General features: G+C 51.5%; 2 protein-coding genes across 6 annotated transcripts in view; one reads left to right on the top strand and one right to left on the bottom strand.

Moving 5' to 3' along the window:
* PFKFB1 (6-phosphofructo-2-kinase/fructose-2,6-biphosphatase 1) overlaps positions 1–5,243 on the top strand; it is a 116,507-nt gene extending 111,264 nt beyond the window's left edge. For 3 of the 4 annotated variants that reach the window (XM_069209366.1, XM_069209368.1, XM_069209365.1), the window contains one exon: positions 3,279–3,478. In XM_069209366.1, the coding sequence (XP_069065467.1) occupies positions 3,279–3,338 (60 nt within the window). In that variant the 3' untranslated portion in view covers positions 3,339–3,478. Of the gene's footprint in view, positions 1–3,278 lie in introns of all 4 variants that reach the window. The other variant, XM_069209367.1, reaches the window with a different exon arrangement.
* LOC138260892 (non-structural maintenance of chromosomes element 3 homolog) overlaps positions 5,223–17,489 on the bottom strand; it is a 52,107-nt gene continuing 39,840 nt past the window's right edge. Inside the window, exons 10-11 of one of the 2 annotated variants that reach the window (XM_069209369.1) lie at positions 11,517–11,631; positions 5,223–5,884 (exon numbers count right to left, since the gene is read on the bottom strand). In XM_069209369.1, the coding sequence (XP_069065470.1) occupies positions 5,777–5,884; positions 11,517–11,631 (223 nt within the window). In that variant the 3' untranslated portion in view covers positions 5,223–5,776. The remainder of the gene's footprint in view (positions 5,885–11,516; positions 11,632–17,489) is intronic. The other variant, XM_069209370.1, reaches the window with a different exon arrangement.

Below are 17,489 nucleotides of genomic sequence, written 5' to 3'. Positions count from 1 at the left end.
CCACACAAAGGCCAGTAGGGCAGTGCCAAAAATAAGGACATTAAACTGTACTTACTGGAAATAGATTGAACATTCTTGAACGTTCAGAAAAAATAATTTGATTAAAATGTTAGGGTCTCAGACCTGCTTACTTTAATCTCTTGAACTCAGATTCAGGAGTCCAGATATGAATGTCTCCACCCCCCCTCGCACACTTCTCAGCAGCCTGTGTGCTGGTGCGTCTGCATCCTCACACATCTTCCCTCAGGCGCATCTGCAGGTTTACAAACTTCAGACCTGATTACTACACTCTTTAGGAGACGGCAAGCATCACTCAATCCTCTGGGAGCTTCCCTGCAAAGATACTGTGCCCATGGAGTAAAACCCCTGATTATGTGAGGCCTTGCGACGCCTTCAATGTTCTCTAGTGTAAGCAACTCGGTTTGGTGGCTTGTAACAGAGCCCAGAAAGGAATGGAAGGAACCATTTGAAGATTAAAGCAGAGGGACGGAAAGGGCCATTTGAAGATTGTGTGGCAGAGCCCACGGGTGGAAGGAACCTTTGAAGATTGTGTGGCTTGTAACAGAGCGCAGCGGTGGAAGGAACCATTTGAGGATTAGAGGCCAGGGGTGGAAGGAACCATCTGAGGATTAGAGGCCAGGGGCGGAAGGTGCCATTTGAAGATTGTGCGAACATGTCAGGCATTGTGGACGTGCAATCAGTGTCCTGCAAGCGTCGCATTGCTGACATTAAGAAGGTCTAAATCCACAAATTTCTAATTTGAAACAACTTCTCCACCACCCCCAGTTAAGATGCTGGACTCCATGGGTGGGCTGCAGGGTGGCAGATTCATATTAAACAAATCAGCGGAGATCCGCAGAGCTCTACTCGGAAGAGCCGGGTTAGACCCAGAGGAGCATATTTGAGCTTTTGGAGCATGGCCGCGCAGCGAGTCACCTTGCCGCGTTGTACTGCGTCACACAGGACGAGCAGGAATGCACTGTATCTATGGAACATGGCACGGCCATATCCTTTCCCCATGCGTTGGTGTCATTTCGGCAGGCTACCACCAACGCAGACTCCCTTCCATCATGGTGCAGGGGTGCCTGCGTTGCAGGTAAGAATGTTTTGTGCAGGAAGGTACACCTTCCTGTACAAAAACTATCCCCTGAGGCATTTTTCGCTGTGTGTGCTGCAGAAAGCAGCGCAGATAGAAAGAGGAAAAAACATGGAGAAAAAACGATAGTTATCCTCGTTGCGCCTCCCCTAGGGAGGTGTAAGGTTGTGGCGCTTCCCTATGTTTACAAGGGCTTGTAAATTTGGGAATGTGTCAAAATCCATGAGTTGTGGGGTAACACCCACCGCAACGCTCCTGAAACGCCTACCCATGGCGGCGTACTCGAGATTTAGGAGGCCACTTAAAGCCTTGCAAAGTGGCTTTGCCTGGCCTCATAAATCTGACTTAGAGCCCTGCATCACGCATATACCACTTGCGTGGTGCAAACGTGACACAAGGCTCTCATAAATATGGGCCTGAGTCTGTAGAGAGAGATACTCGCCCTCCTTGGGTTGGTCCTGCGAAGTTGGGCATTTGCAGGGGTGCAGACGTGGAGCCAGATCAAAGGCTTTCCTTCAGGGCCCCAGTGCCACCTCAGCTCAGAGGGGCAGGACTTGGCCGCTGCTTAAATAATTATTTTGAGGGTCAGCTGCTGGGACCCACCTATAGGAAGACACACATACACTGCAACCAGGCTTGAATAGCACCAGCCATGCCCATGGGCAGCAAGCATCTGATAAACTGTCGGGAGTGCTGCCAATCCATGCTGGCACCCTGCAGCTGGCAACAGGGAGGAATGCACACATGCATGGGTACGTATGGGCAGCCTGAGGTCGGCCGCCGGGCTGTGATGCCAGGATTGAGAAATGGGGGCAGGCGAGTTCCCAGTCAGGCCCAAAGAGTGGCCCTTTAATGGTATGTTTCACTTCTTTGCTAACCGGGCTGGGTGCCTACATCATTCCGTGGGGTGAGCGGTGGAAGGAACGCTGTCACCACCTCGCTTCTCACTCTTAACCTCCATGCCTGGTGTATGACACTGCACAGCGAGTCCATCTCTGCTGGTGGCGCCTTAAGGGATGCACTGATATGGTTCCTACAGACCGCAACTGCACTAGTCAGTCGGCGCATAGAAGCCCTGGGGTCTCTCAGGGCTTGCTGTGATGTGACTCAGGAATAATGAACACTGGGTGACCTGCTCCAGACTGCAGGCTATGCCCCTGCCATACTGAGCTCACCAGCATGGTCTCTGAGGTGCCCACTGTGTGGGTGCTCACCATGGCACCTTTGTTTACCCACATAGAAGCCTCTTACGTTACACATAGGTGTGCATTCTTTACACCAGCGCAGGTGTGGCAACGCCCGCCTCAACGCGCTTTTTAGGTGCAGGCGCAACACGCATGAAGGGGCTGGCATTGCCTGCACTGGGTGCTATCCTGGCATGTGCTGCAACGTATGCATGAGGACTCTTGCTTACACAGGTGTGAACATGCATGGACTGGCATGTGTACTTTGAACTGGCAAAGCAACACCTATTGGTATGCTTCCTTGGGGCAGGTGTAGCAATTCTGCATCAATGCGCTCCCTTGGCACAGGGGTGGCAGTGCATGGGTGTGCTCCCTTGGCACAGGAGTGGCACTGCATGCTTGGGTGCGCTCCCTTGGCGCAGGAGTGGCAGTGCATGCTTGGGTGCGCTCCCTTGGCGCAGGAGTGGCAGTGCATGCATGGGTGTGCTCCCTTGGCACAGGAGTGGCAGTGCATGCTTGGGTAAGCTCCCTTGGCGCAGGAGTGGCAGTGCATGCTGGGGTGTGCTCCCTTGGCACAGGAGTGGCAGTGCATGCTTGGGTGTGCTCCCTTGGCATAGGAGTGGCAGTGCATGCATGGGTGTGCTCCCTTGGCACAGGTGTGGCAGTGCATGCAGGGGTGTGCTCCCTTGGCACAGGTGTGGCAGTACATGCATGGGTGTGGTCCCTTGGCACAGGTGTGGCAATGCATGCATGGGCGTGCTCCCTTGGCACAGGCGTGCCAGTGCATGCATGGGCGTGCTCCCTTGGCACAGGTGTGGCAGTGCATGCATGGGCGTGCTCCCTTGGCACAGGCGTGCCAGTGCATGCATGTGTGGTAGCTATACTTTCTGCAACCCCTCACCATGCAGAACTTCGCCCTTCAGATCTGAAACCAAAGATCTCATCCAGCGCCTCGCTCTCCTTTGACGCTAAAAACATTTACTTTTTTCTTTACACAGAACGTGGAAGTTTCCAGAGACCCAGAGGAGGCGCTGGACACGGTCCCGGAGCACTTTTAGACGACTGGAATCATAGGTTTTAAGAAGCTCTAACATTTTCTGGTATTTTTTAACCTCAAAGACAATATTTTTGCTGTGAAGAACATCTATATTTTTGTTTGACTAGAAGTACAAGATCTTCCCTTAAAATGTGAATCCTCGGCCCCTTGGAGGTTCAGGTTTGGGTGGGTTGATTATCTGCCCTGAAGGACCCTCCAGTCTCAGAGGCAGCCAAGACAAGCCTGGAAGATGGATATGAAATGTCCACCAAAGGGACAGTGGGTCTGAGAGTGCTCTACCTTCAAGACATACCTCACCCAGGGGCTCAGAAGATGGAACCTGTGTGCAGGCACCCCATGCCAACCGGACACTCACCCAGGGCACGCCGGCATCTGTGTGGGCTAAGGACAGGAGTACGCCAGGTGGTATAGAGTGACCAGAGAGACCATCCCCCTGCTGGTTGAATCCTCAGAGCCCCTGCGCCCCGTCGCCCTCTGCGCATAGAACAGACCCCAGGGACACCAAGCCAGGAGAGGCCACTGAGACTATCCAATCCACCAAGGAGGTGCCCACTGTGTGGACCCTCAGGCACACCAGTCCAGGAGAGGCCATCAAGACGGTCCAGTCCACCAAGGAGGTGCCCACTGTCTGGACCTCCAGGCACACTGATTCAGGAGAGGCCACTGAGACTATCCACCAAGGAGGTGCCCACTGTGTGGACCCTCAGGCACACCAATCCAGGAGAGGTTATCAAGACGGTCCAGTCCACCAAGGAGGTGCCCACTGTCTGGACCTCCAGGCACACTGATTCAGGAGAGGCCACTGAGACTATCCAGTCCACCAAGGAGGTGCCCACTGTGTGGACCCTCAGGCACACCATTCTGGAGAGGTCACCAAGACGGTTCAGTGCACCAAGGAGGTGCCCAGTATCTGGACCACCGGGCACACCATTCTGGAGAGGTCACCAAGACGGTTCAGTCCACCAAGAAGGTGCCAAGTTTCTGTAGCCTTTTCTCAATTGGCGTCCCCGGGGGTCCAGCACTGGGTACCTCCTTGGTGGGCTAGACAATCTGTGGCTTCTCCTGGATTGGTGTGCCCGAGGGTCCAGAGACTGGTGGACTGGACAAAGAGGTGCCCAGTGTCTGGACCACTTGCATACTGATGCAGGAGAGGCCACGGGGACTTTCCAGTCCACCAAGGAGGTGCCCACTGTCTTAACCCCTGGGCACACCGCCCTGGAGAGGCCACAGGGATCGTCCAGTCCACCGAGGAGGTGCCCAGTGCCTGGACCCCTGAGCTCACCGTCCTGCAGACAGCCTTCAAATAACACCAGCCTGGTGACAGCACCCCACTTCTTATGTGGGACACTTGGATGGTACATGTACATTTAATGTAATTTCATGTGGTACAGGGCGGGGTGGAGGAAAGGGCACCAGCACCCCAACCTGAAGCTGTGACTAGCGATTGCTCTCTCTAGAGGACAACGTTCATTTATATTTGGACTTATCTGGAAGTCTGTGTAGCTCACCCCTTCTCTGCCCATCTAGTTTAGGGTCACCCTTTACAAATAGTCTAGAATTCATGAAAGTCTGCATACCAGGATGTGCAAGGCCAGGTGTGCCTGTCCAGAGAAGAGCGGTTTCGATTGGTGCCCATTCCTCCCATCAGTCACCCAGTCTGAGGTCTCTTGTCGCCCCCTGCCCAGCTGATCCTGACTGTACAAAGGCATTAAAGCGTGGACAATCGCCCTACCTCATGTCTCACCTGCTTGTACTGCACAGATTCTTGTCTTCAATTTCTGAGGTCGTGCTGGCCGATCAAACCCAAGACTGACAGAGTATTCTTGAATTTGTACAACCATGTGCCCTGTCTTGGGGACATAAAGCAAACACTCACACTGCCATATAGAATCGAAAAGGTTTATTGAAAACAAAAAAAATGGACATCAAAAACAAATTAAAAAAATTAACAACAAAAAACGAAAACACTTTCCGTCCTAAGACTATTTCAAAGAAATATACAACTTGGCACAAAAGCTAATCTAACAATCCATATACTAAAGGGGCACAGTCCCCACCTCAGGGCTGTAATGCCCCCTAGAGGCCTAGACCGGAAGCACATGAGACAGAGGCCCTTAGCCCCTCCCACAGGAAGGCCCCAAGCCCCTCCCCCTCAGGTGTTGGAACACTCGCCCACCATTCTCCCCACATCCTGTAGACATGTCTTTGGTGTCAATGAAAGTGTCACTTGCCGGTGGTCTGGGGGTAAATGTCGTGGTCAGCCTCGGCGTGTGAGGCGTCGTCAGCGGGTGCACGAGCTGGGTTTCGATGTGCCACCAAGGATAGGCCACTGAGAGACTCCACACGTGCTGTCCTTGCTAGGTGCTCTAAAAGGAGCCGCCTCCAGCCACGCAGCTGACCCCGCTCAACTCTTCCACTCCCCGTCCATGGTGTCGGTCACTACCGCCGGCTTGCCTGGGAGGGCCCTGGGGTTGCAGGGGGTGGGACAGCCTCCGCCTGGGCCTCCTTGTACTGCGACGTCCATGACTTGGGGTCCTTGCTCTGGATCTGAGGGGCGGGAACGAAAAGACAAAAAGGTGCAAGTCAGCCAATTTTACAAAGCACAAAACGACGAATTCTGGCACCAGGTGAAAGGGGGTTTGTGCATCACTGTAATGTCCCTTCATTACCCACGCACAGGTTCCCCCATTGCAAGACCCTTTTATAGTATCCTTTCCTGCAGCCAGCATAGCTGGATGAGTCAAGCCTTAGAGATTTACACCCAAGTGCACAAGAGTCACACAATTCAGTCCCTCAGAGAAGAGCAAAGGCTGGTGCAGTCTATCCCATGAACCGCAGCCTCTCACCCACTGGTCTTTCAGTGGCAGTCGGAGAGCTTTTAAACTGCTGGCGTAGAAAGACCAACTACACCAGACAAGAGACAGGATGGAGCAATCCAGACAGACGCCTCTCAAGCCCTCGTCTCCCACCAGTCTATGGTCATGTTCGGTGAGAGGAGATGTGATCCCGAAACCAGACCTCCTAATTTTGAGTAAATATTCTTAATTTGTCCAACATAGCAGAGTCTAACTTCTATTAAAAGACTTTTTATCCACAAACATTTACTGTTTCTTAGAAAAGACTCCTTTTGTCTTTCAATATTTCCTTTTCATTGTAGAAATGCACTATTTTGTCTATAATATTGTGATTTCCATCAAGTACTGTCTTTTACCCTTGTCCTGTATGAACAGATACTGCTTCACAATACCATGTGTGACTTCAAGACAAACACACGCCGCTGCACTCCACGACAAACACACGCCGCTGCACTCCACGACAAACACACCCCGCTCCCCACCACGACAAATACACCCCGCTTCCCTCCACAACAAACACACTCCGCTCCCCACCACAACAAAGACACGCCACTTCTCTCCACAATAAACACACGCCACTCCCCACCACAACAAATATGCTGCTTCCCTCCACAACAAACGTAAGGCGCTCCCCTCCACAACAAACACACGGCGCTCCCCTCCACAACAAACACACGGCGCTCCCCTCCACAACAAACACACACATGGTGCTCCCCTCCACAACAAACACACCCCGCTCCCCCCACAACAAACACACGCCGCTCCCCTCCACAACAAACACACCCCACCCCCCACAACAAACACACGCCGCTTCCCTCCACAACACTCCGCTCCCCACAACAAATACACGCCACTTCCCTCCACAATAAACACACGCCACTCCCCACTACAACAAATATGCCGCTTCCTCCACAACAAACATAAGGCGCTCCCCTCCACAACAAGCACACGGGGCTCCCCTCCACAACAAACACACCCTGCTCCCTTCCACAACAAACACACGCCGCTTCCCTCCACAACAAACACACCCCGCTCCCCTCCACAACAAACACACCCCGCTCCCCTCCACAACAAACACACCCCGCTCCCCTCCACAACAAACACACCCCGATCCCCACCACAACAACTCCACGCCACTTCCCTCCACAACAAACACACCCCGCTCCCCTCCACAACAAACACACCCCGCTTCCCTCCACAACAAACACACGGCACTCCCCTCCACAACAAACACACCCTGCTCCCCACCACTACAAACACACGCTGCTTCCCTCCACAATAAACACACGCCACTCCCCACCACAACAAATATACTGCTGCCCTCCACAACAAACACACCCTGCTCCCCACCACAACAAACACACGCTGCTTCCCTCCACAATAAACACACGCTGCTTCCCTCCACAATAAACAAACGCTGCTTCCCTCCACAATAAACACACACCACTACCCACCACAACAAATATGCTGCCCCCCTCCACAACAAACATACGGCGCTCCCCTCCACAACAAACATACGGCGCTCCCCTCCACAACAAACACACGGCGCTCCCCTCCACAACAAACACACGGCGCTCCCCTCCACAACAAACACACGGCGCTCCCCTCCACAACAAACACACAGCGCTCCCCTCCACAACAAACACACAGCGCTCCCCTCCACAACAAACACACAACGGTCCCCTCCACAACAAACACACGGCAGTCCACTCCGCAACAAACACACGGCAGTCCCCTCCGCAACAAACACACGGCGCTCCCCTCCGCAACAAACATACGGCGCTCCCCTCCGCAACAAACATACGGCGCTCCCCTCCGCAACAAACATACGGCGCTCCCCTCCGCAACAAACACACGGCAGTCCCCTCCGCAACAAACACACGGCAGTCCCCTCCGCAACAAACACACGGCAGTCCCCTCCGCAACAAACACACGGCAGTCCCCTCCGCAACAAACACACGGCAGTCCCCTCCGCAACAAACACACGGCAGTCCCCTCCGCAACAAACACACGGCAGTCCCCTCCGCAACAAACACACGGCAGTCCCCTCCGCAACAAACACACGGCAGTCCCCTCCGCAACAAACACACGGCAGTCCCCTCCGCAACAAACACACGGCGCTCCCCTCCGCAACAAACACACGGCGCTCCCCTCCGCAACAAACACACGGCGCTCCCCTCCGCAACAAACACACGGCGCTCCCCTCCGCAACAAACACACGGCGCTCCCCTCCGCAACAAACACACGGCGCTCCCCTCCACAACAAACACACACATGGTGCTCCCCTCCACAACAAACACACCCCGCTCCCCCCACAACAAACACACGCCGCTCCCCTCCACAACAAACACACCCCACCCCCCACAACAAACACACGCCGCTTCCCTCCACAACACTCCGCTCCCCACAACAAATACACGCCACTTCCCTCCACAATAAACACACGCCACTCCCCACTACAACAAATATGCCGCTTCCTCCACAACAAACATAAGGCGCTCCCCTCCACAACAAGCACACGGGGCTCCCCTCCACAACAAACACACCCTGCTCCCTTCCACAACAAACACACGCCGCTTCCCTCCACAACAAACACACCCCGCTCCCCTCCACAACAAACACACCCCGCTCCCCTCCACAACAAACACACCCCGCTCCCCTCCACAACAAACACACCCCGCTCCCCTCCACAACAAACACACCCCGATCCCCACCACAACAACTCCACGCCACTTCCCTCCACAACAAACACACCCCGCTCCCCTCCACAACAAACACACCCCGCTTCCCTCCACAACAAACACACGGCACTCCCCTCCACAACAAACACACCCTGCTCCCCACCACTACAAACACACGCTGCTTCCCTCCACAATAAACACACGCCACTCCCCACCACAACAAATATACTGCTGCCCTCCACAACAAACACACCCTGCTCCCCACCACAACAAACACACGCTGCTTCCCTCCACAATAAACACACGCTGCTTCCCTCCACAATAAACAAACGCTGCTTCCCTCCACAATAAACACACACCACTACCCACCACAACAAATATGCTGCCCCCCTCCACAACAAACATACGGCGCTCCCCTCCACAACAAACATACGGCGCTCCCCTCCGCAACAAACACACGGCGCTCCCCTCCGCAACAAACACACGGCGCTCCCCTCCGCAACAAACACACGGCAGTCCCCTCCGCAACAAACACACGGCAGTCCCCTCCGCAACAAACACACGGCAGTCCCCTCCGCAACAAACATACGGCGCTCCCCTCCGCAACAAACATACGGCGCTCCCCTCCGCAACAAACATACGGCGCTCCCCTCCGCAACAAACACACGGCAGTCCCCTCCGCAACAAACACACAGCAGTCCCCTCCGCAACAAACACACGGCAGTCCCCTCCGCAACAAACACACGGCAGTCCCCTCCGCAACAAACACACGGCAGTCCCCTCCGCAACAAACACACGGCAGTCCCCTCCGCAACAAACACACGGCAGTCCCCTCCGCAACAAACACACGGCAGTCCCCTCCGCAACAAACACACGGCAGTCCCCTCCGCAACAAACACACGGCAGTCCCCTCCGCAACAAACACACGGCAGTCCCCTCCGCAACAAACACACGGCAGTCCCCCCTCCGCAACAAACACACGGCAGTCCCCTCCGCAACAAACACACGGCAGTCCCCTCCACAACAAACACACGGCGCTCCCCTCCGCAACAAACACACGGCGCTCCCCTCCGCAACAAACACACGGCGCGCCCCTCCACAACAAACACAGCGCTCCCCTCCACAACAAACACACGGTGCTCCCCTCCACAACAAACACACGGCGCTCCCCTCCACAACAAAAACACACAGCGCTCCCCTCCACAACAAAAACACACAGCGCTCCCCTCCACAACAAAAACACACAGCGCTCCCCTCCACAACAAACACACACAGCGCTCCCCTCCACAACAAACACACACAGCGCTCCCCTCCACAACAAACACACACAGCGCTCCCCTCCACAACAAACACACACAGCGCTCCCCTCCACAACAAACACACACAGCGCTCCCCTTCACAACAAACACACACAGCGGTCCCCACCACAACAAACACACGGCGCTCCCCACCACAACAAATACACGCCGCTTTCCTCCACAACAAATACACGCCGCTTTCCTCCACAAAAAACACACTCCGATCCCAACAACAAATACACGCCACTTCCCTCCACAATAAACACACGCCGCTCCCCACCACAACAAATATGCCGCTGCCCTCCACAACAAACATACGGCGCTCCCCTCCACAACAAACACACGGCACTCCCCACCACAACAAATATGGCGCTTCCCTCCACAAAACACAGACGGCGCTCCCCTCCACAACAAACACACTGCTCTCCCCTCCACAACAAACAAACATACGCCGCTTCCCTCCACAACAAACACACGGTACTCCCCTCCACAACAAGCACACACACAGCGCTCCCCTCCACAACAGCGCACCCCTCCACAACAAACATGCGTTGCTCCCCACCACAACACACGCTGCTCACCTCTGCAACAAACACACGTCGCAACCAAATACCACTCCCCTCCGCAACAAACACACGCTACACCCATCCGCAACAAACCCACACCGCTCCCCTGCGCAACAAACACACGCCGTTCCCCTACACAACTCCACTGCATGAAGTAAGGAGGCTGGTGCTGAAGCAGGATGTTTACAAGTGCCCACTGCTTCGCTTTTGCATAGCACTGCGGGCCGGGGCCTACACATCAGCTCTACCATTGTACCTCCACCATCAGGGCCATTTCTAAAGCCAATAGGTCTTCCCCTGGCAACAACAGAATGCATTTTATTTGTTAGTTGAACATGCCAGTGCAACTGGCATTTAAAGTTTAAAAGTAATAAATAGTAAAAAAAAATATAAATATATGTCTGTCTAAATATGGCATGCATGTTAGTTTTAAAAAAAATGTACTTAACTTTGAATATGATTAAAAAGAACAGAAATTCACTGGAGAAAAAAAACAATGGTTAAAGCAGTGTTTTAGTCAGGTATGGTAATAAGCTCTTGTGCTCAAAATAAAAAATAAGAAAATAAACCCATTGAAAAACTAAGGTTAAGGTGACATAGTAATTAGGTGTTGAAATGAGATAAGAACTAATGTTTAAAAAATAAAATGAAAGCATGAAAGTTGGAACATGGGCACTAAAGTGCACATTTTTTAGGCTAATGTTCGCATGTCAGGGAAGATGGCGGCACTGCCAGTGAAGTCTCGATGGCCGAAGTCCATCACACGGCACTGATATTACCATGGCAACGAACTCCAGGATCTTCTGCTTGGAGGTCTCCTTCAGGGCGCGGGGCCCCCAGCGCAGCTCATACTCCACCGGATCCGTGTGCGGGATGCGGTTGTACTCCAGGTACCTGTGGGGAGAGACCTCATTCAGTAAAGGTTACTCTTGGCTCGTGCGCTCCCAGTTCAGCCCCATCCCGATCCGCCCCACCCAGCGGAGAGGCTGTCCCCCTGGCACAGGGGTCTCCCGTGGGCCAGACCAGCCCCGAGAGCTCCAGCATTAGCTTCCAGCCGTTTGTTGCCTTTTTCTGTACATGCGGGTGTTAAGGACAGAAACTGTACAACGGGGGCAGAAGGAAGCTTCTCTGGGGAGGAACCGTGAGACCGGGACACAGACGTCACTGCAGTGGATGATGCGCTACAGTCGGGTCAGACTTTCAGACTCACTGAAAGGGCTCCATTTACTCACAAAACCCATAGAGGTGGCAGGATGCAGCCCGGCGGTCCAGGCATGTTTTCATCATTAATAACTTTGGGGGCATTGGCCGAATTTGTATAAGTCTTTAAAACAAAAATTCCCAGGTTAATTCCCACAGCAAAGATTCTTTACTAATACAGAAAAAAACAACAGGATGGAATTACACAAAATTATCAACAAGTGAGAATCTTACTCAGAAAGGGCACTTCCTGTTTGGTGTAGATTAATACAGCCGTTTAAGAAATCAGAATTAAAATAGGCGGTGGGGCGGGGGGACAGGAAGAGGTTAACGCTGTGAAACGTTTAAGATATGTTTGGTGCAGTGCCACTCTGTGGCCAACCCCATGCGCAGCGGGGGAGGGTTGGCAGACGGGGGGTTGGGTGCAGCTGCACGGTGGGGCTTGGATGCTCTTTGGGAGTGGGGGGGAGAAGCGGGAGGGTGCAAGGCCTGGCTGGAGACCGGACTCTGGGGCCAACCCTGCAATGGCAGTCTTGGCACCAAGACCCTGCCGACCAAACTGGCACTGTGCAAAGCCAGCGGCTGTGCGGTTTAACCAGTCCCTCCAACCCCGAGCGCCGCATGGCTTCAGGCAATGCCCAGGATGGGTCGGGCCCAGCCCCCAGCCAACCCTCTGCATAGAGGTGCGTCGGGCTGGGGGGCTTGGGGGGCTTGGGGGGGGGGGGGGGGGGAATGGGAGGCCAGGTGCAGGCTGCCTGCTAGGTGCGTTGAGCATATGGTTAAAAGAAACAAAAATTCACTGAAGAAAGGTTAAAGCAATGTTAAAGTTAGGTACGATAATAAGGTCTCAGCTTGCGTAAAAAAAATAAAACTCCAGAAATTCATTTAAAAACTAAGGTTAAAGTGACAGTAGTTGGGTGTTGAAGTGAGATAACTTATGTTTAAAAAAAAAAAAAAATCACCTAGCTCCTCCAATCACTGTTTGGTAAACAAACTATAAGTTTCGCCCTGGTCATATACTGCTTAGGACTTCACAAATGACATCACTCAAGACATGTTAAATGAGATGAATGATACCCAAATGACATCGTGCTATCAACTTTACTCTATAAACCCTTTCATCACGTTTAATATGGGCCTGCAGTTATATACTTCGGAGTTACTGGGGGTCATGTGTGTGAACATGGAGTGGAAACCCCATAACCCTTAGAGCGCGTGAGGTTGTGCATGCTGAAAGTGAAATGGTGCACTGTTTACGAAGCACTAAAGTTTGGGGTGCAAGAAGCCCCCGTGTCAAACCACACAGAGGCTGAGCTCGCCGGATGTGGTTGCAGGGTCTTCTCTCAGAGCAGGTTGTGGCTGGAAGCTTCTGCAGGTTATAAGCTATCCGGCAGAGCGCCTGGCCGTGCTCCGCACTATAACGGTGTTTGCAAATGGTTTTCTCTTTCATCCTTCACTTTTTAAATTAGAACTCAGAATTTCGGGATAATATGATAAGTTTTTATTTGTGTCTGCCTTGAAATGAGGGGGGTTAATGTACCTAAACAGCTAATTTATTTCGCAACATAATAGTTGATGAGGGCTGGGTGGGATACAATGAGGAGGATGCTGCAAATAATCATCATGAAGGATGTATGAGTAACCAATGGATTTTCAGACAGCTCGTTTCATGTGGTTTTACACCTAAAATGTCCTTACCTGCCAAACAACCACATCTTTGATAGTGTGAGGAGGTATTGATTACCAAAGGAGGTGGGTTACATCTAAGATCGCTTCCTCTCTTGAATCGTGAGCTAATAGACACTGCAAGTCAAGAATCAAGTCTGAAGGAACCTTCGTGGTTTCAGGCACCTAACAAAGATTAATAGGAAGACTTCTGCAAATGGAGTATTGTTTACCTTGCAAGCTAAAGTCATTCAGATTACAAACACAAGAATGACACACTCTTAAGCCAAACTTGTTTTCTATTTGTAACTCGGGAATCCCGGATCTACAGTAACAATGACCTATGCATATTGAGATTTCAAAGCAGCTGCTGCACAAAGCTTTTGAAAACCACCTCCGAAGAGCATTCTTAAAATGACAGAGGAACGGCTTTAGGTTTGAGAGTACCTGCAAAGGTGCGTGCTGTTCATGTCTGCACCCATTCTCATCGGGGACCTCCCTCTCACAAATTAAAAAAGAACAGATATTACAGAGGTGTATATCTAAAGGAAAGGTCATCTGTTTATACTGTGCTCAGTGCCAGGGAATAACCTGTATGACTTAAAGGAGGGGGCCGGCTCCTCAATTCTAAGGTGGGAGCAGCGCAGACCATATTTGTCCTTGAAAACCTCCTTTCCCCCAGCCAGAGAATCAATCTGTGGAAATATAAAATGTTCATCTACTAGGTGGTCTACCCTTACCCCATTCCAGTGGTGCTTTATGCCTATGTATTTTCCCACAATGAGAACATACCACCTGTATGAGACAGACCCCCAATACAAAAATGATTCTACATTCGGAATGCACACCACAACAACAGAGGAAGCTGAATATAAAAGTTGACATTTGCACAGAGGTAGCATTTTTTGTAATGAGGCACATAGGCAACTCAACTTCTTTCTAGTGGCCAATTATGAGAATTGTATAATATTGTTTAGTAGGCCCCAGTGCCAGCTCTCACCCCCCTGTACACACCCCTGAGGGGCCCTCCTTCATCCTGCGCGTCCTTCAGAGTGACGCACCGAGCGGACTTGCAGGAAACGTTAGCGAGGGGGGCGCAGGGGGGGTCTGCACAGACACCTTCCCTCCACCAGCTCCACGGGGTCCAAAGGCCTCATTCACTCACCGAACCCCTTTCTCCATTAAACAAAGGCTCATGGGGGGCATCCATCACAGCACGCCAATTAGAGATCTGGTTCCTAAGGTTTGGGTGAACATGTTTTTAGATCCCACTGGTGGATACCACAGTTTGAAACACTAGACAGAAAGGTGTGAATTGTTTTTACTTGATTCGGATGAGACAGCCGTTCTCTCAAGGCTGCTGATCCCATGTGTGGTCATTCCCATCCCAGGAATGTCCGGTGGTGGCCGGGCAGGTCGGGTGTGATACGTGAGCAAAGAGGTGACTTAGTAAGCATGCAGAGACTTTGAACATGCTGGTGTACCGTGTGCACATATGAAGCTGGAAGTACCACACTAAAATAGACTAGATTTCTGGGGGCGGATCATCGCATGAAGGAGAACATGCGGAACGTCATAGGGGCAGGTAAATCGCTACCTTCGGCTTTGTGTATCTGTGCTTTGATGGCCCGACTTCATGCGGTTTACTAAAAACGTAGCTCATGTCACAGAGTAGATGAACTACCTTTAAGAAAGAAGTAAATATAGATTTTTCTGTAATTGGATGGATTAAAGGATTGAAAAAATTGGTTTGCGGTCATGTGTGGCAGTAGATACACATACTCTGCATACTTCTGCCATCTAGTGTTGGGTCCGGAAGGTTGCAAGTTGTTTTTTCTTTGAAAAGTCTTTCGAGTCACGAGGTATACGGACTCCTCCTCTTGCTAGTAATGCTCATGGGCCTCGACTCCATAGTTGGACTGTTTTTCCGCAAGCGGGTGAGACTAGAGTGTATTGTAAGTGCAAAGCTAGAGCTGTCCATGCAAGTGAATATAGAAATAACTGAAGAGACTGCAATGGCCACAGGTGTACAGGGGGGAGGGCGGGCGCATGTGACTCTACAGCACCACATGCCACGAACAGATGTCTACTGGGTAAGTAAAATAATCCTTTTGATGGTATGTGTGGGTGTAGATACACATGCTCTGCATAGACTGTTAAGCAGGGCCTCCCAAAAGCGGTGGCTACCCTGTGGGTGTTGCAGTGGTGTGTGTATGTAGTACAACCTGTCCTACATCAGCTTCCTGGCAAGCCAGAACCTCCACACAATGATGTTTAGAGCAGGTGTGTGGTGTGGACCATGTAGCTGCCTTACATAGGTCAGCTATAGGAATCTTTCCTAAAAAGGCTATAGTTGCTCCTTTTTTACGAGTGGAGTGTGATCTAGGAGGAATAGGTAAAGGTATTTTTGCTGTAGTGTAACAAGTGTGAATACATTTAACAATCCACCTGGCGATGTCAGATTTAGATATGGGGTTGCCTTTGTGTGGTGGTGAGAAAGTAACAAAAAGCTGCTTTCTAAAAGTTTTAGTTATATAAACGTAGAACATAAGTGCCCTTTTAAAGTCTAAAGTGTGGAGAACTCTTTCAGCAATCGAATCTGGTTACGGAAAAAAGACTGGCAATTCAATAGATTGATTTAGGTGGAATTGAGATACCACCTTTGGTAAGAATCATGGGTCAGTGCGAAGAACTACTTATCCTTGTGTTTTTGGAAAAAGGGTTCTTGCAAGGTTAAAGCCCGGAGCTCGCTTACACACCCAAGTGAAGTGATATCACCTAGAAGTCCACTTCCAGGACAAAAATTGTAAAGGGCATGCATGTGAAGTCTCAAATGGTGGACCCATTTGTCGTGTAAGTACAATATTTAGATTCCTAGACAGTAGTGGAGGTATCCTTGGGTGAATCACTCGCTTAAGTCCTTCCATAACGGCTTTAATGACTGGGATCTTGACGAGAGAAGAATGTTGTCTGTTCTGAAGATAGGCAGCTGTGGCCGCTAAATGTAATCGTGTGGCAGTGTACACTAGGTTTGCTTTTTACAAATGAAGGGGGTAGGAAAGAATGCCCTGCACTGATAGTGTGAAAGGGTCCCATTGCTTGGGTAGACAGTAGCAGACAAAACATTTCCATTTTGCAGCATAACATGCCCTAGTAGTGGGTCAAAGAACTTGGGGCATAGAGCAATGGCTGGTTAGCCAAACAAGCCACAACACCCCTGGGTCTGACCTCAAGTGACCCATGAAGACCTTACACTGTAATTTAGGGTACTCAAAATTCCACTACAGCATTTTTAACTCTTGCATCTTCCCTTACATGATGCACCTCTTTCAGCAACTGGTTTCAATTACAAGGAGCGACTATTTCATAGCTCTAAAGCACAGACAGAACACTGTACGCTGAGCCAAGCATACCAGAGAAAGATCTAGAGCCTCACAACCTCCCAAGGATGACCTGAGGCCTTAAAGCCCCTCAACTCCCACCCCCTTCCCTGAAAAGGGTCATGGGACCCACAAACTGGAAGGGAAAGCAGCTCAAGTTACAGATCCTTCCAGCAGGGTGGGGCTGCCTCAGGGATCTAAAACATCGCAGTGAGAGTTGGAGGGGAGAAGGATCTCTAGATGTTGTACATCCGGAGAAAGGTTTCAGGACTGAATACCCCACAACCCGAGGGAGGCTCCTGCGAGACAGAAACAGAGGAGGGAGAATATCTCCCAGTACAAAAACCTGTAATAAAGTGTTAAGGGGCCAAAGCATCCAGAAACTCCTGGAGGTGGGTGTGAGAATTGAGAACTCTGGATCCAGAACCTCCAGAGACGGGTATCAAAGCTTGCGACTCAGAGCAGACCGAGACTAGTGCCTTGCCCTATGCTAGCTTCCCTCCTTAG

The sequence above is a fragment of the Pleurodeles waltl genome, chromosome 10, assembly GCF_031143425.1.
Source record: "Pleurodeles waltl isolate 20211129_DDA chromosome 10, aPleWal1.hap1.20221129, whole genome shotgun sequence".
In the NCBI taxonomy this organism is placed as follows: Eukaryota; Metazoa; Chordata; class Amphibia; order Caudata; family Salamandridae; genus Pleurodeles; species Pleurodeles waltl.
This window is presented reverse-complemented; position numbering and strand designations above follow the sequence as displayed.